At 36.8% G+C, this 24,875-nt stretch overlaps 3 protein-coding genes across 3 annotated transcripts; 2 read left to right on the plus strand and 1 right to left on the minus strand.

Annotated features, from left to right (window-relative positions):
* Window positions 1-459: 459 nt before the first annotated feature.
* LOC107627602 (uncharacterized) lies at window positions 460-1,563 on the minus strand. The gene has a single exon (XM_016330430.2). It carries the CDS (start codon window positions 1,561-1,563, stop codon window positions 460-462), a length of 1,104 nt encoding a protein of 367 aa, XP_016185916.2.
* Window positions 1,564-3,723: 2,160 nt separating this feature from the next.
* Window positions 3,724-6,684, plus strand: LOC107627603 (uncharacterized). Its single transcript, XM_016330431.1, has one exon. It carries the CDS (start codon window positions 3,724-3,726, stop codon window positions 6,682-6,684), a length of 2,961 nt encoding a protein of 986 aa, XP_016185917.1.
* A 6,723-nt stretch (window positions 6,685-13,407) lies between these two features.
* LOC107625682 (uncharacterized) lies at window positions 13,408-24,006 on the plus strand. The gene is made up of 18 exons (XM_016328372.3): window positions 13,408-13,775; window positions 14,237-14,464; window positions 16,395-16,533; window positions 17,048-17,199; window positions 17,513-17,596; window positions 17,704-17,766; window positions 18,007-18,138; window positions 18,291-18,497; window positions 19,458-19,577; window positions 19,983-20,032; window positions 20,522-20,681; window positions 21,097-21,234; window positions 21,845-21,967; window positions 22,059-22,157; window positions 22,575-22,664; window positions 22,780-22,861; window positions 23,201-23,331; window positions 23,414-24,006. Exons 2-18 carry the CDS (start codon window positions 14,333-14,335, stop codon window positions 23,558-23,560), a joined length of 2,049 nt encoding a protein of 682 aa, XP_016183858.1. The 5' UTR covers window positions 13,408-13,775; window positions 14,237-14,332; the 3' UTR covers window positions 23,561-24,006.
* Window positions 24,007-24,875: the final 869 nt, after the last annotated feature.

Here is a 24,875-nt window from a genome sequence, read left to right on the forward strand (position 1 = left end):
ATTTAAATTTGACATGTTAAATTAAAAATAATATTTTATAATCATAAATTTTTTGAGTTAAGTATAACACGATCATCGTCATTATATAATAAACGTACTGAATATTCTGTTTTATCTTTATCCAAAGTAAAAAGCAAATAGAAGAGTTTGAAGTCTATAATATTCTTGAACCATAAGGAGGGAGACATAAAAAAATAAGAAGATATATAACTATAATAATAGCATGTCAATTTTACACTAAATTTTATATCAAAAGGCTAATAAAAATTTATCGACAACCTAGTATCTTACTAACTTCATTAGAAAAGCAATTGACATATGATGTTGTGCTCCTTGTTACACATTTCATCTCAAATCTGACAGCAGAGTTATAGATAAATTAGTTATATCTACAGTAAATATTTATACAAAAGTGTAAATCATAATATGCTATTAAAATGAAAATAATATTATTCTTACCTAAATATTATTAAAAACTTCTTTGAATACGACATTTGTTGTTGATGACTTTGGATTGTCGTCTTCGTCTAGAATTAAAACCCTGAGGCTACTGCGACTCTTAACTCTTGATAAAGCAACATAAAGTTGTCCATGGGGGAACACTGATTTTGGCAAGTAAAGCCCTACATGTGATAATGATTGACCCTGACTCTCGTTAATGGTCATTGCAAAGCATACTGTTAATGGAAATTGTCTCCGTTGGAACTTAAATGTTAATCCTAAATCTGAAGTGATCAAGTTCATTCTTGGAATGTACACTTTATCTCCAATATTTCTATCGGTCACTACCGTCACTCCAATTACGTTGCTGCTAAGTTCGTTAACTATTAATCTTGTCCCGTTGCATAAACCTAAAATCTGGTCTATGTTTCGCAGTAGTATTACAGCGACTCCTGGCTTCAAAGTTAACTTGTGATTGGGTAGTCCCAAACATTTGACGTCATTTAGGAACTCTGGTATGAACCACTCTTGTTGTACATCTTCATTCTCATCAGCTTGACATGTTGTGTCAGAACTCAAATACTCCTTTTCCATCCTTGGAAAGATTGTCAAGACAAAATCGTTTACCTTCTTGACACTCTCAAGCGTGGCTGCAAGAATTGTCCTACTTTGAAAATACCTGTAATCTGACATGTTTTGCAACAAATTTGGATATGCAAAGTCTACCAAATGAGAGAGAGGGTCATCAGTAGTTGTAATAAATAGATCATCTGTAATTTCAATTTCTGATTCATCACCAACAACAGAACCAATATTTTCATTTCCAACATCAAGTATCCAATTAGCAAATCTCTTCATTTCACCTTCATCTTGATCTGAAGAAGACATTAGAAGCCTCATATTTGTATGCAGTTTCAGAACGTTACAAAACGACCACAGATAGGATGAGTTAATAGCTGATGTCAATATATCGTGTCTACTCCCTTTCGGAATTACCGGAAGTATCTGTTTGAAATCACCTCCTAGAACAACAACCTTACCACCAAATGGTTGATGTGTCTTATGTTGATCGGTAACTGACATAAGATCCCTGAGCGCCCGATCAAGTACTTCAAAGCACATTTTATTGAGCATTGGAGCTTTATCCCAAATTATTAAGCTACTTTGGATGAGCAGCTCAACCTTCAAACTGCCATGCTTGATGTTGCAAGTAGATTCATCAGTAATTGTAATGGGTATTGAAAATTTAGAATGAGTGTTTTGCCACTGGGGAGGAGTAAAGACGCAATTCCACTGAATGCAACATTTAAAACAATCTTTCCTCTAAACCGAATAGCAGAAGAAAATCCATTCCAAATAAATGTCTTACTACTCCCACCATACCCATAAACGAAGTAAAAACCACTAGAGTCTGTAATAACAGTATTGGGTATCTCATCGAATACTAACCTTTGCTCATGAGTCATCTTTTGTTCCGTATATAAGTTTGTATGAGACAACTCATTTGTGTCATATGCTAACTCCTCCTCTATTAGCTTATTCTGAAAAAAGCGAACATCATGCATCTCAGGATATGACATTGATTGATAGTCTCTTAAAAATCTCGCATTGCTGTTGAGTATCTTCTCAATCTCAATAAGACAGAGGTTTTTCAATTCGTTATCAGTCATGTTTAGTCCTAGCAAAAGCACATGGTGGTTTTATGAAATATTTAATAAGCAGTTCCAAAATAAAACTATTAATATTATTAATAAAAATAAAAATAATAAGAGAATACAATTTTGATATAAAAAAAAAGACATAGTAAAATACATTGGTTTTTCAAAGCTTTTCTCCTCTCATATAGTATTCCATCAGCTAATAATTCCCAAGTTGCATTCTAAACATACCCTGAGTTGCTAATGCTATTAGATATCAGTAGCATTGCAAATAATTTTCTTAATTGATGACCAGATGAAAGTTCAGCTACCTCATTGATAGCTGTAATGAATTCTCTATCATCCCATAGTAATCCCATGGAATAGTAAGTATCTTGGAAGCTAGAATATGTAATTCCATTAACTGTCCTAATAGACTCATATGTTGTGCAACCTCTCTGAACAACTAACAAAATTCTCATATAATAAATATCACTTGTGATATGGTCGTCATTAATACGAGCTATAACTCGGCCTTATAACCGTTATTAGCAGACGACATAACTCGTCATTAACCGTTACTGCTCGAATTTTATGAGCTATAACTCGGTGACGTCAATACTCCTATCATAACCGACGTCTTAAACGGCATAATAAGGTCAGTTACGAAGCCAATCATTTCAGAAACCGACAATTTATTACCAAGAATATAACAGACGAAGAGTTCTTCATATAAAGGAAGGTAAAGCATTTCTTTTGGATTAAGTTCAAACTTAACACTATACTGACTTAAGCATTGGAGTGCCTTTGCAGGTACATTCCCCCTCCTTTTTTATTGCTCGCACTCTCATACAACACGAAAGAAAGCTCGGATTCAAGAGTTGGACGTTTGGCCTCCGAGTATATTGCTCGGTGGATACTGGGTAATCAAAACCGATCTATTTCACAGGCAAGATCAATTGGCGCCCACCGTGGGGCCGAGGAAATCATATTTTTTCTTTTGGTCCCATTACCCCCTTCTACACCCATGGCTGACGTACCGCCTCCTCCACTGTCCGAGCTCATGCGAATGGTGGCTGAGCTACAACAAGCCAATCAACGAATGGCCGACGAGAACCAAATAATGGCTGCCCAAATCGCTGAAATAAATCATGCTTGGATTGAGCACAACGATACTCGCTGTCAGCAGCCAAAAGATGAGGAACATCAATCCCAACCCTCTCATGTCTCAGAGACTGCCCGAGCCGAAGAGCCTCAACCTGAAGATGAAAGGGAAGAGGCCGATGACCTTGTAGGACCCTTCACAGAAGAAGTAATGAACTTCGAATTGCCAAAGAGGTTCACTCTGCCACTGACCCTCACACCTTATGATGGGCTCGGAGACCCAAGGAAGTTTCTTAAGAAGTTCCGATCAATAATGATCGTCAATGGTGCATCAGATACAGTTTTATGCCGTTGTTTTCCGAATTATCTAGACGGCCCTACACTTGATTGGTTGTGTGCTTTGCCTGCAGGTTCTATTTCGCGGTTTCAATAGCTGGCGAAGTTATTTGAAGAGCATTTTGCCGGGTCCGCAATTTACTTGCACGACTCCGATTACTTGAATACTATCAAGCAAGGACCGAACGAAAGCTTGAAGGACTACATGACCCGCTTCCCCAAGGTCGCAATCAGTATACCTGACCTCCATCCCGAGGTCCACCTACACGCAATCAAGAGCGGACTTCGACCCGGAAAGTTCCAGGAGACAATCGCAGTAGCCAAGCCGAAGACTCTTGCAGAATTTCGTGAGAAAGCAAAAGGACAAATTGATATTGAAGAGCTCAGACAAGCTCGGAAAGCTGACAAGTCACAATTTCGAGAAGACGATAAGAGCTCAAGCACTAAGAAAAATTTTAAACTAACACCTCGCTTTGATTCTTATACGCAGTTCAATACTAAGAGAGAGGACATAATCAAAGAGATCTTGAACTCAAAATTGATCAAGCCACCAAGAAAAGCCGGTACCTATCAAGACGCAAAGAATGTAGACAAGTCTAAATACTGCGCTTTCCACCAGAAACACGGCCACAACACTGATGACTGTGTAGTCGCCAAGGACCTTTTAGAACGGTTGGCAAGGCAGGGACACCTTGACAAATACATTGGGGGTCACATCCAAAAGCGCGCCCCTCCTTCCACAACAAACGATCCCTTCGAACAACAAAACCGAGGAAAAGAGAAGGCATCTTCAAGCCACTACGAAAGACCGCGAGGTATAATTAATTGCATTTCAGGAGGATACGCTAGCGGAGGATCCTCGAATTCGGCAAGAAAAACATCGTTCCGAACAATATGCTCGGTAAACGGACCACAACAAGATGCTGAAATGACTAATCAACAACCAGAAGTTACTTTCACACACGCCGACTTCAACTCCAACATACAAAATTTGGACGACCCTGTGGTAGTCACTCTTCAGCTAGGGGATTTGTTGGTAAGAAAAGTACTCCTGAACCCCGGGAGCAGTGCCGACGTTCTGTTCTATTCCACATTCCAAAAAATGAAGCTCAGCGACAACATGCTACAGTCAACAGGTGGAGACTTGGTCGGATTCTCAGGAGAACGGGTTCCAATACTCGGTTCAGTGTGGTTACAAACGACACTGGGTGAGCATCCTCTTTCAAAAACTAATGATATTCAATATTTAGTAGTTGATTGCTTCATTCCATATAACCTTATCCTTGGCCGACCTTTTCTGAACAAGTTCGGCGCAATTGTTTCCACAGTTCATCTGTGTGTTAAGTTTCCCCTGCAGGACGATCAAGTCGTAACAATCCACAGAGATCATAAAGAAGCACGGCAATGTTACAACATCGGCATGAAATTTCAAAATCGTTCAAGGCAACAAGTCAACAATGTCGACATCAAGCAAAGCGGCCAGAAACTTGCCGACCTTGACCCAAGAGCCGACTTCCTCGAACGCCCAAAACCTTCCGACGACCTACAAAAAATGTATTTTCATAATGACCCTAACAAATTTACTTATGTAGGTACCTCAATCAACACATCAGAACTACAGGCCATCACGACCTTTTTGCAAAATCAAGCCGACCTTTTTGCATGGACACCCTCAGACATGCTCGGCATCGACCCACAAATCATCAGTCATAAACTAGCAATAAACTCGGCAGTCCGACCAGTACAACAGAAGAAAAGGAAACTCGGCGAAGAGAAAAAAAGAGCGTCACTAGAGGAAATCCAAAAGCTCATCAACGCAGAATTTATCAAAGAAATCAGATTTACCACCTGGTTAGCCAATGTGGTAATGGTAAGAAAACAAAACGATAAGTGGCGCATGTGCGTCGACTTCACTGACTTAAACAAAGCATGCCCTAAGGATTCTTACCCTTTACCATCCATAGACTCTTTAGTAGATAACGCGTCAGGTTATGCTACCTTAAGTTTTATGGATGCGTACTCAGGGTATAATCAAATCCTCATGCACCCCTCCGATCAAAGTAAAACGGCATTTATTACTGATTTCGGTAACTATTGTTATAAAGTTATGCCATTTGGATTAAAGAACGCAGGTGCAACTTACCAACGTCTTATGGACAAGGTCTTCGCCAAACAGATCGGCAGAAATATCGAAGTCTATGTTGACGATATGGTCGCCAAGACACAAATCGGAAATAATCACGTCACCGACCTCACAGAAATATTCGGCCAAATTTGCCACTACAACATGCGCCTTAATCCCGAGAAATGTGCATTCGCCGTTCAAGGGGGTAAGTTTTTAGGTTTTCTACTAACAAGCAGAGGAATAGAGGCGAATCCAGACAAATGCCGAGCAGTACTGGACATGGCCAGCCCAAAAACAGTCAAAGAAGTTCAGCGCCTCACAGGAAGACTCGCCGCACTCTCCAGATTTGTTCCTTGCCTAGCTTCAACATCTATCCCCTTTTTCCAAACAATAAAAAAGAAAAACAAATTTCATTGGAGCGACGATTGTGAGAAAGCTTTTTCAAAATTAAAAACAACTCTCTCACAACCGCCGATTTTGCAAAAGCCCCTACAAGGGGAAGACTTATTTCTATACTTATCAGTTTCTGATTGGGCAATAAGCTCGGTTATTGTTACAGAGAGGAATAAAGTTCAGCATCCAATATATTTTGTGAGTAAAACACTCCAGCATGCCGAGCTCAACTATCCGAGGATAGAAAAGCTCGCATTAGCTCTAATATTCTCGGCACGACGACTCCGACCTTATTTCCAAAGCCACGTCATTCATGTTAGAACAGATCACCCATTAAGGCAGGTGTTACACAAACCAGAAATTGCAGGAAGACTCATAAAATGGGCAGTCGAATTATCTGAGTTCGACATCAGGTATGAATCCAGGGGACCGATCAAGTCCCAATTCTTGGCTTATTTCATTGCCGAACTTACAATACCTTCAGAAGAAGACCATACAAAGCAATGGACATTGTACGTGGATGGCTCCTCCAATAATGGGGGCTGTGGAACAGGAATACGCCTGGAGGCCGATGATGGCCTCATATTGGAACATTCTTTACATCTAGTTTCAAAGCCAGCAACAATCAATCCGAATATGAAGCACTAGTCGCCGGGCTTCGACTTTGTCTAGATCTCCAAATATCGGCGATAAAGGTATACTGTGACTCTTTACTGATAGTACAACAGGTAAACGACCTTTTTCAGGTCAAGGATCCTCTCCTATCTAAATATCTACTATTAGTTAAAAAGTTAACTTCAAAATTTTCCAAATTTGAAATACAACACATCCCACGCGAACAAAATCAAAGGGCTGATATTTTATCTAAGCTCGGTAGTACACAATCCGAGTTATCTATATTGCATCAATTTACCCTTACATCTCCAAGTGTTACTCTAACAAATGTGTTAAGTGTTACACAGGAAAAGGATTTGAGGAACAACTTTATACAATATTTGCAAACAGGTAATATACCAGAAGAGGTGGACAATGTCAAAAAGTTCCGAAGACAAGCATCCTCCTTCACAATACTCAACGGAACATTGTACAGACGAGGATACACTCGCCCATTGCTAAAATGTCTCAACAAGCCTGAAGCAGACATAGCATTAGCAGAGGCATATGAGGGAATCTGTGGAACACACACAGGTGCACGAAGCTTAGCATCAAAAGTCCTCCGAGCCGGCTTCTTCTGGCCGACTTTAAACCACGATAGCCAACACAAGATCCGAACATGTAACAACTGCCAGAAACATGCACCACTAATACACATCCCGGCCGAGCAACTACATCACTCTGATATCAGCTGGCCTTTCAACCAATGGGGTTTAGACATACTCGAACCATTCCCACGGCGCCGGGTCAGGTAAAATTCCTCGTCGTAGGGATCGATTATTTCTCAAAGTGGGTGGAAGCCCAACCTTTGGCGAGAATAACATCCCAACAAATGATTTGCTTCATTTGGAAAAACATTATTTGTCATTTTGGAATACCTCACCATATCATAACTGACAATGGCCGCCAGTTCGCCGATCAGAAATTTCAGTCTTTTTTGCAGAATCTTAAAATCAGACAACATTTTGCTTCAGTAGAACATCCTCAAACAAATGGATTAGTTGAGGCAGCAAATAAGGTCATCCTGCATGCACTAAAGAAAAAGCTAGATGACGCCAAAGGCCTTTGGGCTGAGTTAATACCCGAAGTCCTTTGGGGTATAACACAACGCCACAGTCATCAACAAGAGAAACGCCATTCAGGCTAGTATACGGTTCTGAAGCTATGATCCCACTGGAGATCTCCCAGAGCTCCATCAGGACCTACCTCAGCAATAAGGAGGAAGCTCGGAGATCCGAGCTCGATATCATCGAAGAAGTAAGAGACATCGCCACATTGAGACAACGCGCAGCACAACACGCAATAGCCCGCCAATACAACAAATCAGAAAAAAGCAGATCATTTGTGAAAGGAGACTTAGTACTTCGAAGAACGAAAATAGTTTGGAAACCACCCTCACATGGCAAGCTCGCAGCAAATTGGGACGGTCCATACTGGATATCAGAAGTACTCGGCAATGGAGCATACAAACTCGAATCAATAGATGGTAAAGTCCTACCCAATACCTGGAATGTTTCTTCCCTAAAATAGTTCTATAGTTAAAAGTCAGGGACAGGCTTGTACTCTTTTTCCTACTACCAAGTTTTTGTCCCAAAGGGTTTTGCTTGAAGAGGTTTTAACGAGGCTAGCCTACCTGCAAATTTGTATTCAAAAGAAACACGAATTCATAATCAAACTTATCTCGCTCTATTCAGTTATGCGACTTATCTTTCTATTCACTATCTATTATCCATATAGCTCGGACAATGATAATACTCGTCCAAATTAACAACCTGCCACTACTCGGTAGTCGTATCAAACAGAAATGAAATATTCTCAGAATCACTTCCTATCAATCAAGAAAAAGCTTTTTCCTAAGAAGAAAGCACTACCATTAAAACATAATCAAACCGGTTCCACAATCCAAAAAACAAACATCAAAGTTCAAATAGCTATCCATTACAAAATAAAAACAACAAAATATCCAACAAACATAGAAAATAACAAACTACACATTATCTGCTTGATCTTCAACATCACCATCATCTTCAATCATCTTGCCATCACGAACGATTTTTCCAGGGTCCATCCCGGACATATCAACTTCTGGTGCCAAAAACTTCGCTTGTAACCAAGCTCTTTCAAACCCCTCAACAAAAGAATCCAGAATTTCATCAGCTTTTTTCTTCTCCACATCCTTTAGTTGAGCAGTAACCTCAATTAGGCGAGATTGTATGCTCGCCAAATCACTTTCCTTTTTCTTCAAATCCTCCACATCCTTAGCATAACTATCTTTCGTCTCCTTCAATAACTTCTCGGTCTTAGTTAACCGTGCCTGAAGCTCGGCAGCAGCACTTTTACTCTTAACCAACTCTTCCTTCAACATAGAAACCTCTCCTTTTTCCGTAGCAACTCTCTTATACTTCAACTCTTGGCTACGCCCAAGATTGGCAAGGCGCAAACCAACGACCTAGGCAAAACAATACGCCAAGTTTGTAAGACTTCCAAAAACAACAAATAAATAGATTAAGGTCGCTTATTACCTGCATGTACTGTCCAATCGCCATGTCTCCAACCTCCTTTGCAAGAGAAACATCAGCCGAGGATTGACAATACTCGTCCACCACAGCCATATAGGGGTACTCTTTTCCCCACACAGAAAATCCCTCACTTTGTTCCGAAATGTCATGAAGCCTTTTTTGATTACCCATAATAGCCTGTATTTCCTCAAGAGGGACCCCTAGTTCCTTTTCACCAGAATCCTCGGATAAGTCAACAAGCTCGGATTTCCTCTTCCTTTTCGCAATCACTTTCCTCCGACCTTGACGAGGCTGAGTAACTTCGCCAGTCCCAGCCATTTTCTCAGCATTAGAAGATAAAACCTCCTTCTCCAAATTCTTATTTTTGAAACGTGTCCTCAAGGACGCAGCTGAAACACCTGGATATTTGCCACCTGCAAAACACAGAGCACATCAGATATCCAAAGAAAACAAGTAGACACATCAGAAACAACCCTAAAACTCACCCAAATATTTTAAAACAGCATCTTTATCCTCTTCCCACTTCAGAAGCTCATACATCGAAATTAGATCTCCCCGACCAATATTCTCAACAAGAAACTCAATTAAACAAACATTTCTCGGAGAAATAACCTCTGGTCCGAGTATGTTCTGAGGTTCCGAGCACCAATACAATGGGAACCTCTCAGCTAGATTTTCATCTATGAAAAAAGGAAAATCTTTCTCCAGGCCCCTAACCTTGAAATACATCTCTTTAAAATCTTTAAAAGAAGATTTATACAACCTGAAAATGCCAAATCCAGGGGTGCTATTGAAATTTATCCAACCACCTTTCCACACCCCCTTGGCTTGAAATAGTGAAAAGAACAGGTCAACAGACGGCACCTCTTCCAGAAATTCCATTAGAATTTCAAAAGAACGAAGGAATGCCCACCCATTTGGATGAAGCTGCGATGGAGCACAGTTTAACTATTTCAAAACCTGACATTCAAAAGCTGTAAATGGTAACCTAACTCTCAGCTCTTCAAGAACACAGCTGTGCATGTAGAAAAACTCAAAACCCCTACCCCGGTGATAAACCCTATCATTAACACTACATGGCAGTAACTCAATTCCAACTCTAGAATTCTGCCTCACTACCTTACTCAAATCCACTTCCTTCACGGCAGCCTCATCACAGAACAACGACACCTGAGACCTCACATCATCCCCAACCCAGTCATAGGACCAATCTATCTTATCCTTTTTCTCCTTCTCAAACCCCCCATCAAAAACACTAAAACAAGCATGCAACCAGGAAAAACAAAGAGGGAAGAAAGAAATCACAAGCACACAGACATAACCATACCTCTCTTGCTCATTCTTCAAAGAAGCAGAAAACAAAAACGCCCAAATTCCAATCAGTAAAGTAATTAAACAAAACGAAAAACGTTCCAGATAACACCACTACCTCAGTCACATCAAACGACGAAAGGCACATTGGAAACCAACAATACATTAATGAAGCTACCACTCATTCTCTCTCCTCAATAAAAAACGGGCATGATTCCCCACGTGGCTCAAAACAAGGTTCATTTAATGAAGTACGTTAAACTGGGGGCTCACTCAGTAATCCACTTAACCGAGTTATAACTCATCACAAAAGCTCAACCTGCTTCATTAAAAAACTCTCCTCAGGCTAAGCTTGGGGGCTGTGATATGGTCGTCATTAATATGAGCTATAACTCAGCCTCATAACCGTTATTAGCAGACGACATAACTCGTCATTAACCGTTACTGCTCGGATTTTATGAGTTATAACTCGGTGACGTCAATACTCCTATCATAACCGACGTCTTAAACGGCATAATAAGGTCAGTTACGAAGCCAATCATTTCAGAAACCAACAATTTATTACCAAGAATATAACGGACGAAGAGTTCTTCATATAAAGGAAGGTAAATCATTTCTTTTGGATTAAGTTCAAACTTAACACTATACTGACTTAAGCATTAGAGTGCCTTTGCAGGTACACTCCCCCTCCTTTTTCATTGCTCGCACTCTCATACAACACGAAGGAAAGCTCGGATTCAAGAGTTGGACGTTTGGCCTCCGATTATATTGCTCGGTGGATACTGGGTAATCAAAACCGATCTATTTCACAGGCAAGATCAACTTGTACCTGGTGGAACATAGTTTAATCTCCCGATAGAATACCCTCGTTTGTGTGGATACCATTCCCTTACTTCTCTATCATAAACAAATTGATTTGGAAACTCAGTATATGTCAAAATTTGACCTGATTCAAATTTTTTATTGGCCTTCATCCATGCTAAGAATATCGTACATTTTCCTTCCTCTTCTTCCACGATTTTTCCAAGATCGTCATCGTCTTTAAAGATGATATTTTGCTCTCTAGGCAAATGAAATGCTAATATCATCACTGAAAGCCACCTCTGATGAATATCATAAGCTAAAGTTCTCCACACAGCCTCACACGCAGACAAATATCTGCAATCATAAAATTGTTTGATCTCATCAATAACCTGAGCATCCTCTCCACTGGAATCTTTCTTTGTAACTCCAACTGCTATCCTGTCTAGACCTTTATTCACATACTTGAACAAATATTTGATAGAATTTGACTTGTTGCATTACTCTACATTAACATGCGCTTGATAAGACATCAACAGATATGCATTGTATGGAATCACATTCCTATTATCCATATGGATTCCCTTCTTCTCAGTAATCACTCCTGTGTCTCGTCTTCTATATGATGGGTATCCACTACATCGATAACTATAGTTCTACTGAATGTTTTGGGATAATATTTAGTGTAGTACCCATCTTTCATGCTGGGAGATTTTGAGAAAGCTCTATCACATGGTCCATGAATCATATATGTATATACAACTCTAAACAATTTTGGGTGCCGAACAGGATTTGGCAACTCTAAAAATATTAACCGATCAAATTGAGTTGTCGTTGTTATATTATGGTCTCCACTTAACCATAAAAGAATGTGAGCATGTGGTAGACCTCTTTTTTGGAATTCCACCAAATACATGCCTTATACCAAAAAACAAAAAAATATATGTTATAAATAAAATATCTATTTTATATATGTGCTTTGATAAATTAATGGTGATAATAGAAAATCAACAATATGTTAAGTAAGAAAATATTTTGTCATTTATTTTATAACAATCTAAAGGAATATTTCTCTAAAAATAAGGTTAGATGAAGAACAATACCTGCATCTAGCACTCTAAATGGAATTCCGTGCTTAAGATTTGAGATTATCATGTCAAGCTTAATTTTGAACATTCTACACGATATATCCGGCCGGTCTTCAACCTTTAAGTTCCTTGGATTATTAATCCTGCCAATCTCTTGCCAACTCGAGTTACAAGTCATTGTGATGAAAAGGTCTGGATATCCATATTTCTTACAAATTGCCATAGCATCTTGACAATTATTAAACATGTATCTCATGCCACTAATGAAGGACGCGGATAGGATGACATGTTTGAATTAAATTTGCACATAAAGTAAATAAATATATTAACAATTTTTAAAATTCTAAATTAACGTAAATATATTTAAATTTATGTATGTACCTCAATTTTTTGAAAAAATCTACAAAAATTTAAAAAGTAGTGCTAAAAAGAATCAGCAAAATTTTAAAAAATAGTATTAAATTTAAAAAATAACAACCTAAGTAAAAAATTTTAAAATTTAAAAAATAACAACCTAAGTACAACAATCTAAGATTTAAAAAATAACAATCTAAATAAAATAATTTAAAATTTAAAAAATAATAACCTAAGTATAACAATCTAAACAAATAATTTAAAATTTGAAAATAACAACCTAAGTAAATAATAATTTATAATTTATAAATATAAATCTAAAAATTTCTAGTGACGACACCTAAATAAATAAATTCCCATACTCAACGTATGAGCGCCACTTCAGCATATGAGTTCCCCATTTGTATTACTATAAAGATAAAGATAAAGATAAAAATTATCCAGTGACAAACCCTTAAATAGAACTCAGTACCACGACAAATTAATTTTTGGCCTGCCGGATTAGCGGATACTATAAAAAAACAAAAAAAAAAGATTTATCTTTAGTATATTAATAAGTAGAAGTAAATAGATAATACCCGAGGAGATAGATGGCTTTTTTTGGTCGGGTGTTCAAAGTTTCATTAAAATTGTAATTAATTTACACTAACAATAATATTAAAGTCGTGGGTAAAAGGAGAGATATCTCGGAATCACGTATTTCTTCGTCCCACGCCCTCTTCCTCCTTTGTTTTTGCGCTCTCTCTTTCGCAATTTCAATTCATTTTCATTCGTTCGTTCGTTAATAATAAAAACAAAACAAAACAAAACAAAGCTACAACAAACAACCCTCACTTCTTTGTTCTTTCTCTCTCTACCCCAACAAACCCTGCTCTCTTTCTCTCTCTACCACAACTTTCTCTCTCTAGGGTTTCAGCACCAGCTCTCAGTGACGCTCTCCACTCCTCGTGATCCACCGCACCGATCAATTTCGCCGTTCCGCCCACGATTCCCTTTTGTTTTGCTTGCTCAGGTTTGCAAATTTCGATCTTTTTGGGCGCTCTCTTGTTTTTTTCTTTTCTCTGTTTCTCTCGTAATTCGAAGCTTCGCATGTGAATTTTTTGGTTCATTTCTTTCCCACATTGATTCCGATAATGGTAGTGTTCCCCCTGCGAGCTGGGAGCATGTCAGAGGAGAGAGTCTAACTGGGATTTCGCTATTTTGTTTCTATTTCCAAATTTTCTTAAAAGTTTGGGGTTTGGGGTAATCATGGTGGGAGAAAAAGCTTAATTGTCATAGGAGGGCAGAGTATTTGATTTTTCAGCTGCGTTATTTTATTAATTTCCACTATTGCGTGAGCATTTTGTATTTGAGGATTTTAGCAAAAATTTTTGGGCCTTTGTCATGTTGAGCTGATACTTTTATACCACAAGCTGGTAAAATTTGTGAACGTGCTGGTTTAAGAATGGGGTGGCCGATTTTTGAATGGTGCAGGGCAAAAGGGTTGCTTTGCTTGCAAACAAAGGTAGTTGTGGGCAGTTTGAGATTCTTTTGTAGTGTTGGTGAGGAGGGAATGTTGCTTGATGCTTGATGATAGTTGCTATGGACTTGAATGCATCGCCAGTCCCTGAGGAAGATGAAGATATCTTTGAGGGACATGTTGTCGAAGAGTACCATGCACCAGAGGAACGTGTTGAAAGTGCAGTTGACATAGCACGCCGGGTACCCTGTCCTCTCATCTTTTATTTTCTGTTTCTATTTTCTTATTATGGATGTGTATGTTTCTTTGATTCCCACAGTTATGATAGTACTTACTAGTGTCTCATTTATTATGCCGATAAGAAATTGTGAATAGATGTTCATAAATGATTTTCATTTGGTTTGACTGTGATCTGCCTTTTGATGCCCCCTAAAATTTGACATTTATTTAGGGTTTTGGGGTACTGAAGTGAGGATTTTAATGCTTAAGTGCTCTCCTTTGAATATAACACTGATTGTCAATGAACTATTATGTGCACCAAGGTTATCAAATTGCAGTTAAAGACTTGAATTGCTAGGGATATTGAATTGTGAATTGTATTGAATTGTAAGATTTAGATGCACAATTTAAACTTACATTATACATGACGTATCATAAATAAAATAATATTCTAGACTAGGAAACGACAAAAGCAATAGCGTAAGGTCATCACTGAAGTCATAAATAAGGTGGAAAATCACAAAATCTTCTATCATCAATACGAAGCTAAGACCAAGCGGTGAGCGACCCATTCTTTTATTTTTTTAATTTTAAGCTACATTACAATATTGGTTATAGGTCAAATAGGTGTGATTGAAAATAGTGTTTTGTCTCCTTTTTTATTCGGTGCCTATAGTTTCAAAAGAAAAAAAAAATGTAGGTGGGCTTTGGGCTACAAATCGGGTAACAAAAGACCTGGTTTGTTTGTGTGAATGTTCCAACCTATGTGTAGTGCATGACCGCATGTGATGCGTGATTGTGAATTATGTCAACCTTGCAATTCAATGTGAATCGAATTGAATGATTGACTCAATGAATGCAGTTCTATCATCTCATCATTTCAACTAACCGATTTGCATCACTAGCACCTTGAATCAAAGCTGATTGGCCGATTCATGATTTGGAATTGTGTTATTTGATAATTTGTACATCTAATGGTTTTTCTCCTATTTATATCTAGTGTAAGTAAGATTCTAGAGGATTCGGGAATATCATTCTATTCTAAGGTGGGCATGGGTCCTTTCTTTTCTAAGGTCTGTGACTGAAAGTTCATTCAGATCCCATCCATTTACTCCCCAGATGTTTTGGTCAATTCTTCTAGTGATGATGTTAGTACTTGTCTGCTCTGTTTTCTGGTATATTATAAATCGTTTGGTTTCTTGGAAACTGGAGTCAGGCTTAATATCATAAATACTCGATACAAATTGTAAATGTGCTTGATTGGTTGCCATCATAACATGATAAGGTGTTGAGTTGAGCATGTTTGTGGCTTATTATTTTGACGAGTACGTGGTAGAAATTGCTTTAAAGACTTCTTGCAATACAAAAGGAAGGATTTATGATTGAAGATGAATTTGTTGAGTCCAACTTTGACTGGAAACAGTTTAATGTTGCATGTGATTTGAGTCAAGAAAATTTTTGTTTTGATTAGCATGAAATCTTCTTACCACCGTCTACTGTCTCCGCGTACTCCATCTTTCTGTCTGTTCATACTCTCACATAATGACAGTAATTCAAAGTTTGAGTTAGATTTTTCTGTGTTATGAAATGTGATAGTTAAAATAATGCAACGAGGGCTTTTAATCGAAAACTTTTTTTTACTGGTGGAAAATTAGGCTTTTAATCAAAAGCCTTCTAGCAAAAGGAGTTTGATTGATCTTTTGGAATTTTATTGGACATCATAGGAGACCATAGAAAAAGGAAAAAGCCTACAATCCCAAGATTTCTTTCTTGCTATGTTAACATTCTATTAGAACTGGTTAGAGTTTCCAACAATAATTCTCTTTGGTTGTTCAATAGCACAATCATTTATAAGCTACATGTTTACTTCTTGGGTTTTCACAATTATTCAAACCGTATTTACCTTAAAATATCTAGTCAGTAATGCAATTCTTCACATATTGCTTCTTTTAGGAGCGCGAAGAGAGAAAACAACGATTGAAGAGAGAACGCTCTGATGACAGACCTGGGCATTTATCACAGTCACGTGGATATGATCAGTTGTTTCAAACTAAGGCCCTTAAATCATATGATAAAAGTAGGCTTCCACCAGGTGAGGGTCTCCTTCCTTGGTCCACGTGCTTTCTTGGAAGTGATCAACAGTAATGCTCTAATGTGATTCAATTCTTACTTTCACCGTGTAACTTAATATGGTCACATGATGCTATTGTTATCTGCATGTCAGCTTCAGATGGTTATCCTTATGTTGAACTTTGTAGACTTGTACTGGGTTTTATTATTTATCATCGATGATTTTCACATGTAAAGTTTCCTTTTTTTTTTTTTTTTTTTTTTTTGTAAATGGTAAATTTGGTTAAATATAAATGAAAAGATTTATGATGTGTTATGTGTGTAGTGCGCACACATGCATGGTATTGGAAGATTTTTTTTTTTATCTTATAAAATGCAGATTGATATCTACTTATTATTTCTTTCAGTCATATTTTAGGTTGTTGGAGTACATTTTATGTCAGAAATCAAGATAAAGATGGTTGTATTTCATCTAAAAGAAAAAAAGATGGTTGTATGTGACAACAAAATATTGTCATTTTATTCTTTACTTGCAGGTTGGTTGGATTGCCCTTCATTTGGCCAGGAAATTTTTGGTATGATACCTTCTAAGGTTCCACTTGGTGAATCATTCAACGACTGCATTGCTCCTGGTAAAAGATACTCATTTAAACAAGTGATACATCAGATGAGAGTCTTAGGGAGAAAAGTAAGTATTGTTTTCTACAAAACTGCAACTATCCATTTGTATTTTAGTTTTTCTGTTTCATGTGTTCCTTTTTGCGTTTTTCTTCAACTTTAAATTGAGGTGCAGGAGTACTCGAAGGAAAATAGTTTCTGGATTTTCAGCAAATAGAAAAATATACTTTTGTTGTATCAGTCTATCTAGTTGTTTACTCGGTTACAATATCTGCTGTTTGTCTTTAGCAGCTAAATTAAAGAAATTGAATGCTTGATTTCATCCGGAAAATCTTTTTAACAAAATATGCTGCTTATTTACATATGATTCTCTTTATTTGCAGCTTGGCTTGGTAATTGATTTGACAAATACTACTCGGTACTATCCAGTGTCAGATTTAAAGAAAGAGGGTATTAAGCATGTAAAGGTGTGTAGTGGCCAAGTTTTGCTTGCCAATTCAATGCTTTTCAATCTTTTGTGGCTTAAAACTGTGATGCCACTTTCTTCTTACATTTGAAGATTGTTGTGTTTTAGATCCAATGCAGGGGGCGCGATTCGGTACCTGATAATTTGTCTGTGAATCAATTTGTCTATGAGGTTTGTTCTTGATCATATTTTTGCAGTCATCTCAAGTTATTTAAAAGAACATGGCATGCATTTCATGTCCTCTTCTAGGATTCATCAGTGATTCATTTTTTACTCAAATTAATATCCTTATTTTATCATATCAATATGGCTTACATAATTTTTTAACATTTTCTTTTACAAAATTGTGTGCAAGAAATTTCATATCAATATGGCATTGTCTAATCTGTCAGTGATAATTTAAATTTCCAGGTCACACAATTTGTATCACGTCAAAAACACTCAAAGAAGTATATACTTGTTCACTGTACTCATGGACATAATCGTACTGGATACATGATTATCCATTATCTAATGCGTACTACATCAATGTCTGTTACTCAGGTCAGTAATCAGTTATGCAGTAATTTTATAATTGTAACTCTCTCTCTCTCTCTCTCTCTCTCTCTCTCTCTCTCTCTCTCTCTTGCATAATATGTCTTTTTCAAATGTTGCTTGATTTATGTATTTAGAGTTTTGATTTGTTCATTTTGTAGGCAATAAAAATATTTTCTGATGCACGCCCTCCAGGAATCTACAAACCTGATTACATTGATGCATTATATGCATTTTATCATGAAAAAAAGCCTGAAATGGTAAATTGTCCTCCTACTCCAGAATGGAAGAGATCTTCTGAACTTGATCTCAACGGTGAAGCAGTTCCAGATGATGATGATGATGGAGAACCAGTCCCCCATTTGAATGTATGGATAATATATTGAATTTTGGTATTTCTGCTTGTATTATCATCTTATGCTACATGATTACTTTTTGATCTTCTGGTGTGTTGAGTCCTATTTTATGTTTGGTCTCGTGGAACGCATTTAGAATCTAAAATTTTCTTAGATAAGTCCTAAGTGGCACTTAAAAACTATGAGGGAAAGTTGCAGGTTTTTAAGAAGTTGATTGAAGTTGCTGATCAATATTGATTGCACCTTGTCCTTTCCATTGTGGTGCTTTGAAGGTTTTGGTGGCAGTGTACTGGTTTTGCTGTTTCTTTGGTTGTTGTTGAATGCCTATTTTACGTCCTCCATACGATATAACTGGACCAGAACCAAATACTATAGGATAGAAATTTAGATATATTCACCTCACTGAAGTAATATTGAGGTAATGTTCAGAATAGAGGGAATGATTTAATACACAGTGAATTAAATTACCACATAGAAACAAAAAGTAAGTCTTGCTGCATTCTGAATTTCTTTTTCTGTTCTTGTTTGGTACTTGTCATCCTTGAGTCCTACCATACTTTTTGCTCTAATGAATTCCTTTAACATGAATAAAAAGAGAACATAATGAGTCCAACAAAAAGAAAAAAAAAACTCCTTTTTTTCACCTCATTATTTTTTATTTTATTTTATTTTTAAAAATAATGCCCATTTTCACTGCTGGCTAGTGTGTCATATCTGTGACAGGTAAATGTATCATTTGAAGAAAAATTAGTACTGTTAACTTCTTTATGTCTGTCTGTGTTTGCCTGTGCGGTCTGGCAATTTTAAGATTTGCATCAGGCCAGATATCTGTGGTACCTGACATTCCTGAATGTTGGTTTGGTATAATTATGTTATCTTTTTCTTTAATAGTGTTATACTCATATTCATGGGGAAATAGTAGAGTCAACCACGTTACATGTTTAAATCCTGAAATTTTCCTCATTCTATCAGGAGAACCATGAGACAGACACTCGGTTGACAAATGATGATGTTTTGGGAGATGAGATACCTTCTGATCAGCAGGATGCATTCCGGCAGTTCTGTTATCAAACACTTAAATTGGGTGTTGGGGTAGGTTTTCCATCCCCCGAGTCTACTGCTTAGATTTCGAGCTCATTTTTGGAATCAATGTTTTAATTTAGCTTCGGTGCAGCTAAACATTCTTATTCAATTACATTTTAATAAAGTTGATGTCATTTAATATGCTGCTTGCTACTTTATCATTTAGTTGTGTGTTATGCTTGTCAATTGTCATATTGCTGTGCCTTGTGCTTGCCTTTTGATGTGCTTGGACATGTCTTGTGTTTTCAAGGCATTTGTTGTATTCTTGCTATTTCTCTTGCCTTTGGCTTTGGTCTTATTGTGTAAAAAGTTCTCATTTTAGCCAGGTTATTGACATTCCTAGCTACTTTTATGGATTTTTCATACTTCCTTTGGGATTAGTCACCTACTTCATTCAGCTCTTATATTTTGCAGCCCAGGGGACATGCACAATTTCCAGGTTCACATCCAGTTTCTCTTAACAGGTACTACTTACATGAGCCATTAATAATTTTCTTTTATCATATCTTGGTATGTTATAATTATAAACATTAGACCAAGGACTGCTATTTGTTTTAGCTGTAATACTTTTTTTGTTATTATGTCTTGTTTCATGATTGTGCATCATGGTTTCATTCTCTTGCTTACATGCATCTTCATCTTGTTTGTCTATGGAAGTTATTAATGCTTGTCAAAGGGGATATTGTGTGAAATGATCAATTATTTATTATTTATTTTGAGAATTGTACAAATCCGTGAGGATGCTTTTGTCCCATCATTAAAATTGGAATATCTTTTATTATTGTATCTAAACTAGATCTCTTGGAAAAGTTGTCAGTTTTTTGAGCTTCAATGATTTCGCAGATTTTTGTAATTGTCTTAATTGGTTTCAAGAGGTTTTGTTTAAGACATTGTTTCTTATTCATGTATGAGTTTTATCTGTTGACATTAAATTTTGTATCATTGTTATGTAGGGAGAATTTGCAGTTGTTACGACAACGTTATTATTATGCAACATGGAAAGCTGATGGTACAAGATATATGATGCTAATAACGATGGATGGGTGTTACTTAATTGATAGAAATTTCAACTTTCGAAGGGTCCAAATGAGGTTTCCCTGCAGGGGTACAGAGGTGTGTATACTCCTCTATGTTGTTATTGTTGTTGTTGCTTTTTGTTATATATATATATATATATGAGCTTATGAAATAGATTTTGACATTTGAGTACCATCATCACTGATTAATCAGTATACTACAAATAAAGCTCCTAATCTTTTCAAATGATTTCTGTCCAATATGTGGGGAGACTGAAAAGCTATTTTTTCTTGATTCCTCCTTGATCTTCCCCTCCCTCCCCTTCCTTCCACAACCCCCACCCCAAAAAGGAAAAAATGTAAAAGAGAAAAAGTTGTAAGCTTTTGGTCTTTTATAGAGGATATTGTCCTCCCATGACTTTGTATTCTTCCTCTCTTCGTTTTAATAAAATCCTTTCATTGCAAAAGAAGAAACTAATGAAAACTGTTATGTTATATTTTTGGGTTCTAAGGGTTTGGGCGAGAAGACCCATCACTTCACATTACTTGATGGTGAGATGATTATAGATACATTGCCAGATTCACATAAGCAGGAGAGAAGATACCTTATATATGATCTGATGGCAATCAACCATTTATCAGTGATAGAGGTTTGGTGCATTTGTAATTGCTCAAAGTAATGCCGGATGATGTCCATTGTTTTTGATTAATTTTATTCAATCTATTCTCATGGTAGGGAGTCATATACAGTTTTTGTTTTTAATATATATTTTGTCTCAACTTTTCTTTAAGACAAATGTTTAGCAAACCTAAATAATTCATTCTTCCATTTTTCCTTTCTCCATTTTCTTATATATTTTCGCTGCATTTGGGTCTAACCTATCATCTTGTCCTTAGTTGTTACTCTTGGCAATTTTTTTATTAGTCGGATCAACAGGAAACAAGTTAAATGCTGCCTGACGAAAAGAGATTCTTCTTTGCATTATGTTGATTAAGCAATTAAATTGGTTCTGATGAACATTATGTCTTATTAGCATGAGTGTCTGGTTCCTTTTTGTTTCTTCACAGGATGAGTAACCTCTGTATGGGTCAATAAAACATGTTGGTGGAAAATATGCTTTCATGAAACATAATTTGAACTTCGAGTTTTTCTTTCAATAATTTGCCTCCACCATGTTTATTGTTTTCTCTTTTTAGTTTTGATTCTGTGATACAAGTTGTACCTAGCTGTGTATGATTATTGGCAAACAATTGATGCAGCGACCCTTCTATGAACGGTGGAAGATGCTTGAGAAAGAAGTAATTGAACCTAGAAATACGGAAAGGCAACATATTTTCCAGAGCAGGAACCCTTACTACAGATATGACCTGGAACCATTTAGGGTATTTATTTTGGTCATTTAATTTAGCCTAGAACAGTTCAGATTTACGTTAGTTTCCCATGTTGCATTTTTGATATGCTTGAAATGTTCAGGTGAGGAGGAAAGATTTTTGGTTGCTCTCTACTGTCAGTAAGCTTTTAAAGGAATTCATTAAAAAGCTTTCACATGAGGCAGATGGTCTCATATTTCAGGTAGGTTTTGATAATCTTAAGGGACCAAAGAGCAGAATGAGATTTTCTATCCTGAACCCTATGCTTGTATATTGATACCAAATTTGCAATTAAACTACTTTGGATCATATTGCTCTTTGGTTCTTTGCTTCAAATCCTGTTTGATTGCTTCATTTGTTAAGATATATGCATTAGGACATACTTCGATAGTGTTAGAATGAGAATAAAATGTCTCTGGCTGATATAGCTTAATCTGATATGATGTTCAGTGAAAGTTTGGGAGGGAATGAAAATGAAGAGGACCATGTTCCTAGACTACCACATAGTCCAGTTACATAGGGCCATTCATTATCCTCGAAAATCCATGTGTATATTTTCTTACTTCTTCCTTATGATTCTAGATTGATGGAGATTGTTACTGACAATATTAATGATCAGGGCTGGGACGATCCATATGTACCACGAACTCATGAGGGCCTGCTAAAATGGAAATATGCGGAGCTGAATTCAGTGGATTTTCTCTTTGAGGTTGTATAATCTCATTAGTGATTGTGGAGTTGGATATTGTTCAATTATTACATGGTCATTTATTGTTGCTGACTTGCTGATGCTTCCAACTAATTTAAGCTGCCCATGTTGATAGGTCGATGATGATCACCAGCTACTTTTTCTCTATGAACGTGGAAAGAAGAAACTAATGGATGGGAATCGGGTTGCATTTGGAGGTCAGTCAATTTTTTACTTGACTATGCTTGTTCGACTAATCATAAGTTGATATGTGATTTTTCACTCATGCTTCATCAACATCACTATTCTATGTGATCAGGAAATAAACGAAGTAATGACGGTGTTATCTGTATGTTTTCTGAAGTGTTCTACAATCTACATGCCAATTCCGTGTCAACAAATTTTGTTTTTGGGTTGGGGTGGGGAGGGGAGATAATGCTTTAGTAATACTGTACATGATTTGCTACTTGTTTATGTTGTTAAAAGTGGGTGGCTTATGCCCTATTCTTTTCAATTGCACTAATTGAAATTGCTGACTCTAAATTTAAAATCTGCAGATGATTCAGATCCCGCTGATTATTCTGGAAAGATCATAGAGTGCTCTTGGAATTCTGATAATCAGGAATGGGTATTCTTGCGAGTGAGGACAGATAAATCAACTCCGAACGAGTTTAATACATACAGGAAGGTGCTATATTGACACCCATTTTCCAACTTCATCAATTTATTATCGTCTTTCTTGCCTACAGCCATCTTGCAATTTATTGCAGGTTATGCGAAGTATTAAAGATAACATCACTGAGGAGGACTTGTTGAACGAAATAAATGAGATAATTCGCCTTCCCATGTATGCTGACCGTATAAAAGCCGACAGTAAAGCCACTCAGCATGCTATTATGGCAAGGCGAAATCGGTGAGGCACATGTTGGGTATTGTGCCTTCAATTTTTCCACTGGTGGGAGAATGAGAATGAGAGTCGGATGTTATTTTGTGACATCAGTTGAAACCAGCAGCAGGTCTATCCACTGATGGTCTGAAGTTGTATTGGTTTTGGCTATTCAAAGGTTGCTAGATCTATAGTATGTAATTAGTTTAGGCGTTGCGGTAATTACTGCAGTGCAGATGAGTTTGTATGATGCAGTTGGTAGTTGGTACCGCCTCAAATTCTAGCGTTGAATGCATTCCTATGGTTGTCCTGATTAGTATAGTGTTAGGCTTAGGATATCAATGTATATTATTAATTTTTCTTTTGAGTAGTAGTGATATTATAATGTTAAAAAGTGTAGCCGTTTCTTAGGTCAGTTCATTTACATTTATTAGATTTTCTTTTTCAGTATGTTAATATTAATGTGTTCAGAAGTAACAGGCCTTCCATTGTTTGGGAAACTATCCAGCTCATGGTTCCTCCCTCGTTAGCACTTGAGAGGTCACTACTTTGCTATTTCTAATTTAATGCAGAGTTGTATTATTTGCACTTGGATGGATAGATGCTTTGCCCAGCACTCAAATTATGGGAGTTTACCTGTCTAATAGGTGTCAAAGTAATTACTAATGCTCTTGTTTTTCTGGGCAACAGTTTGGCAAGAATCTCTGGATCAAAAAATTTCTTTTTAAAGAAAATACTCCTGAATATCAACATATTTTACTGTTCGGAAACGCTTGCTACTGATGAAGAGATTAAAATGAAGTTTAAATAAGTGCCTTGTTGATTAATTTTTTTAAAAATAGTTTTAAAGTACCGATATTTAATAATATGCAACAATATCTTAATACAATCAAAAGTAAAGCGTAGCAAATCTCTTAATACCAAGTGGTGTAAATATGTATTTATAAAGATAGAATAAATCGTAGTTTTTCTTTTGTGGTCATTACATCCACTTTTCTTTTGATATTGGATTAATAACGATTTTTGGGTGGTATAGAAATCAGACTTATCTGATTTTTATAGTAAGATCTTTCGAATTGTGTTTAAAAATTTTAAAATAATAATCTGAGGTCTTTGACTTGTGTACGAGTCTGACTTGTGTACCTCAACTTTTTTTTTAAACACAAATCCAAGAATTCTATTTGAATACTTACACAAGTTTAAAAAATACAAAAATTTATAATGTTGAGATATATCAGTCATTCTACTAAAAAAAATTAGCCTATTACATCTGGTATTGAATCCGAGACCTCTAGACAAATAAGGAATAAATACCATTGAGTTATGGCTTGTTGGCCAGTAAATTA

The sequence above is a fragment of the Arachis ipaensis genome, chromosome B2 (assembly GCF_059453495.1).
Source record: "Arachis ipaensis isolate K30076 ecotype BB chromosome B2, ASM5945349v1, whole genome shotgun sequence".
NCBI lineage: Eukaryota > Viridiplantae > Streptophyta > Magnoliopsida > Fabales > Fabaceae > Arachis > Arachis ipaensis.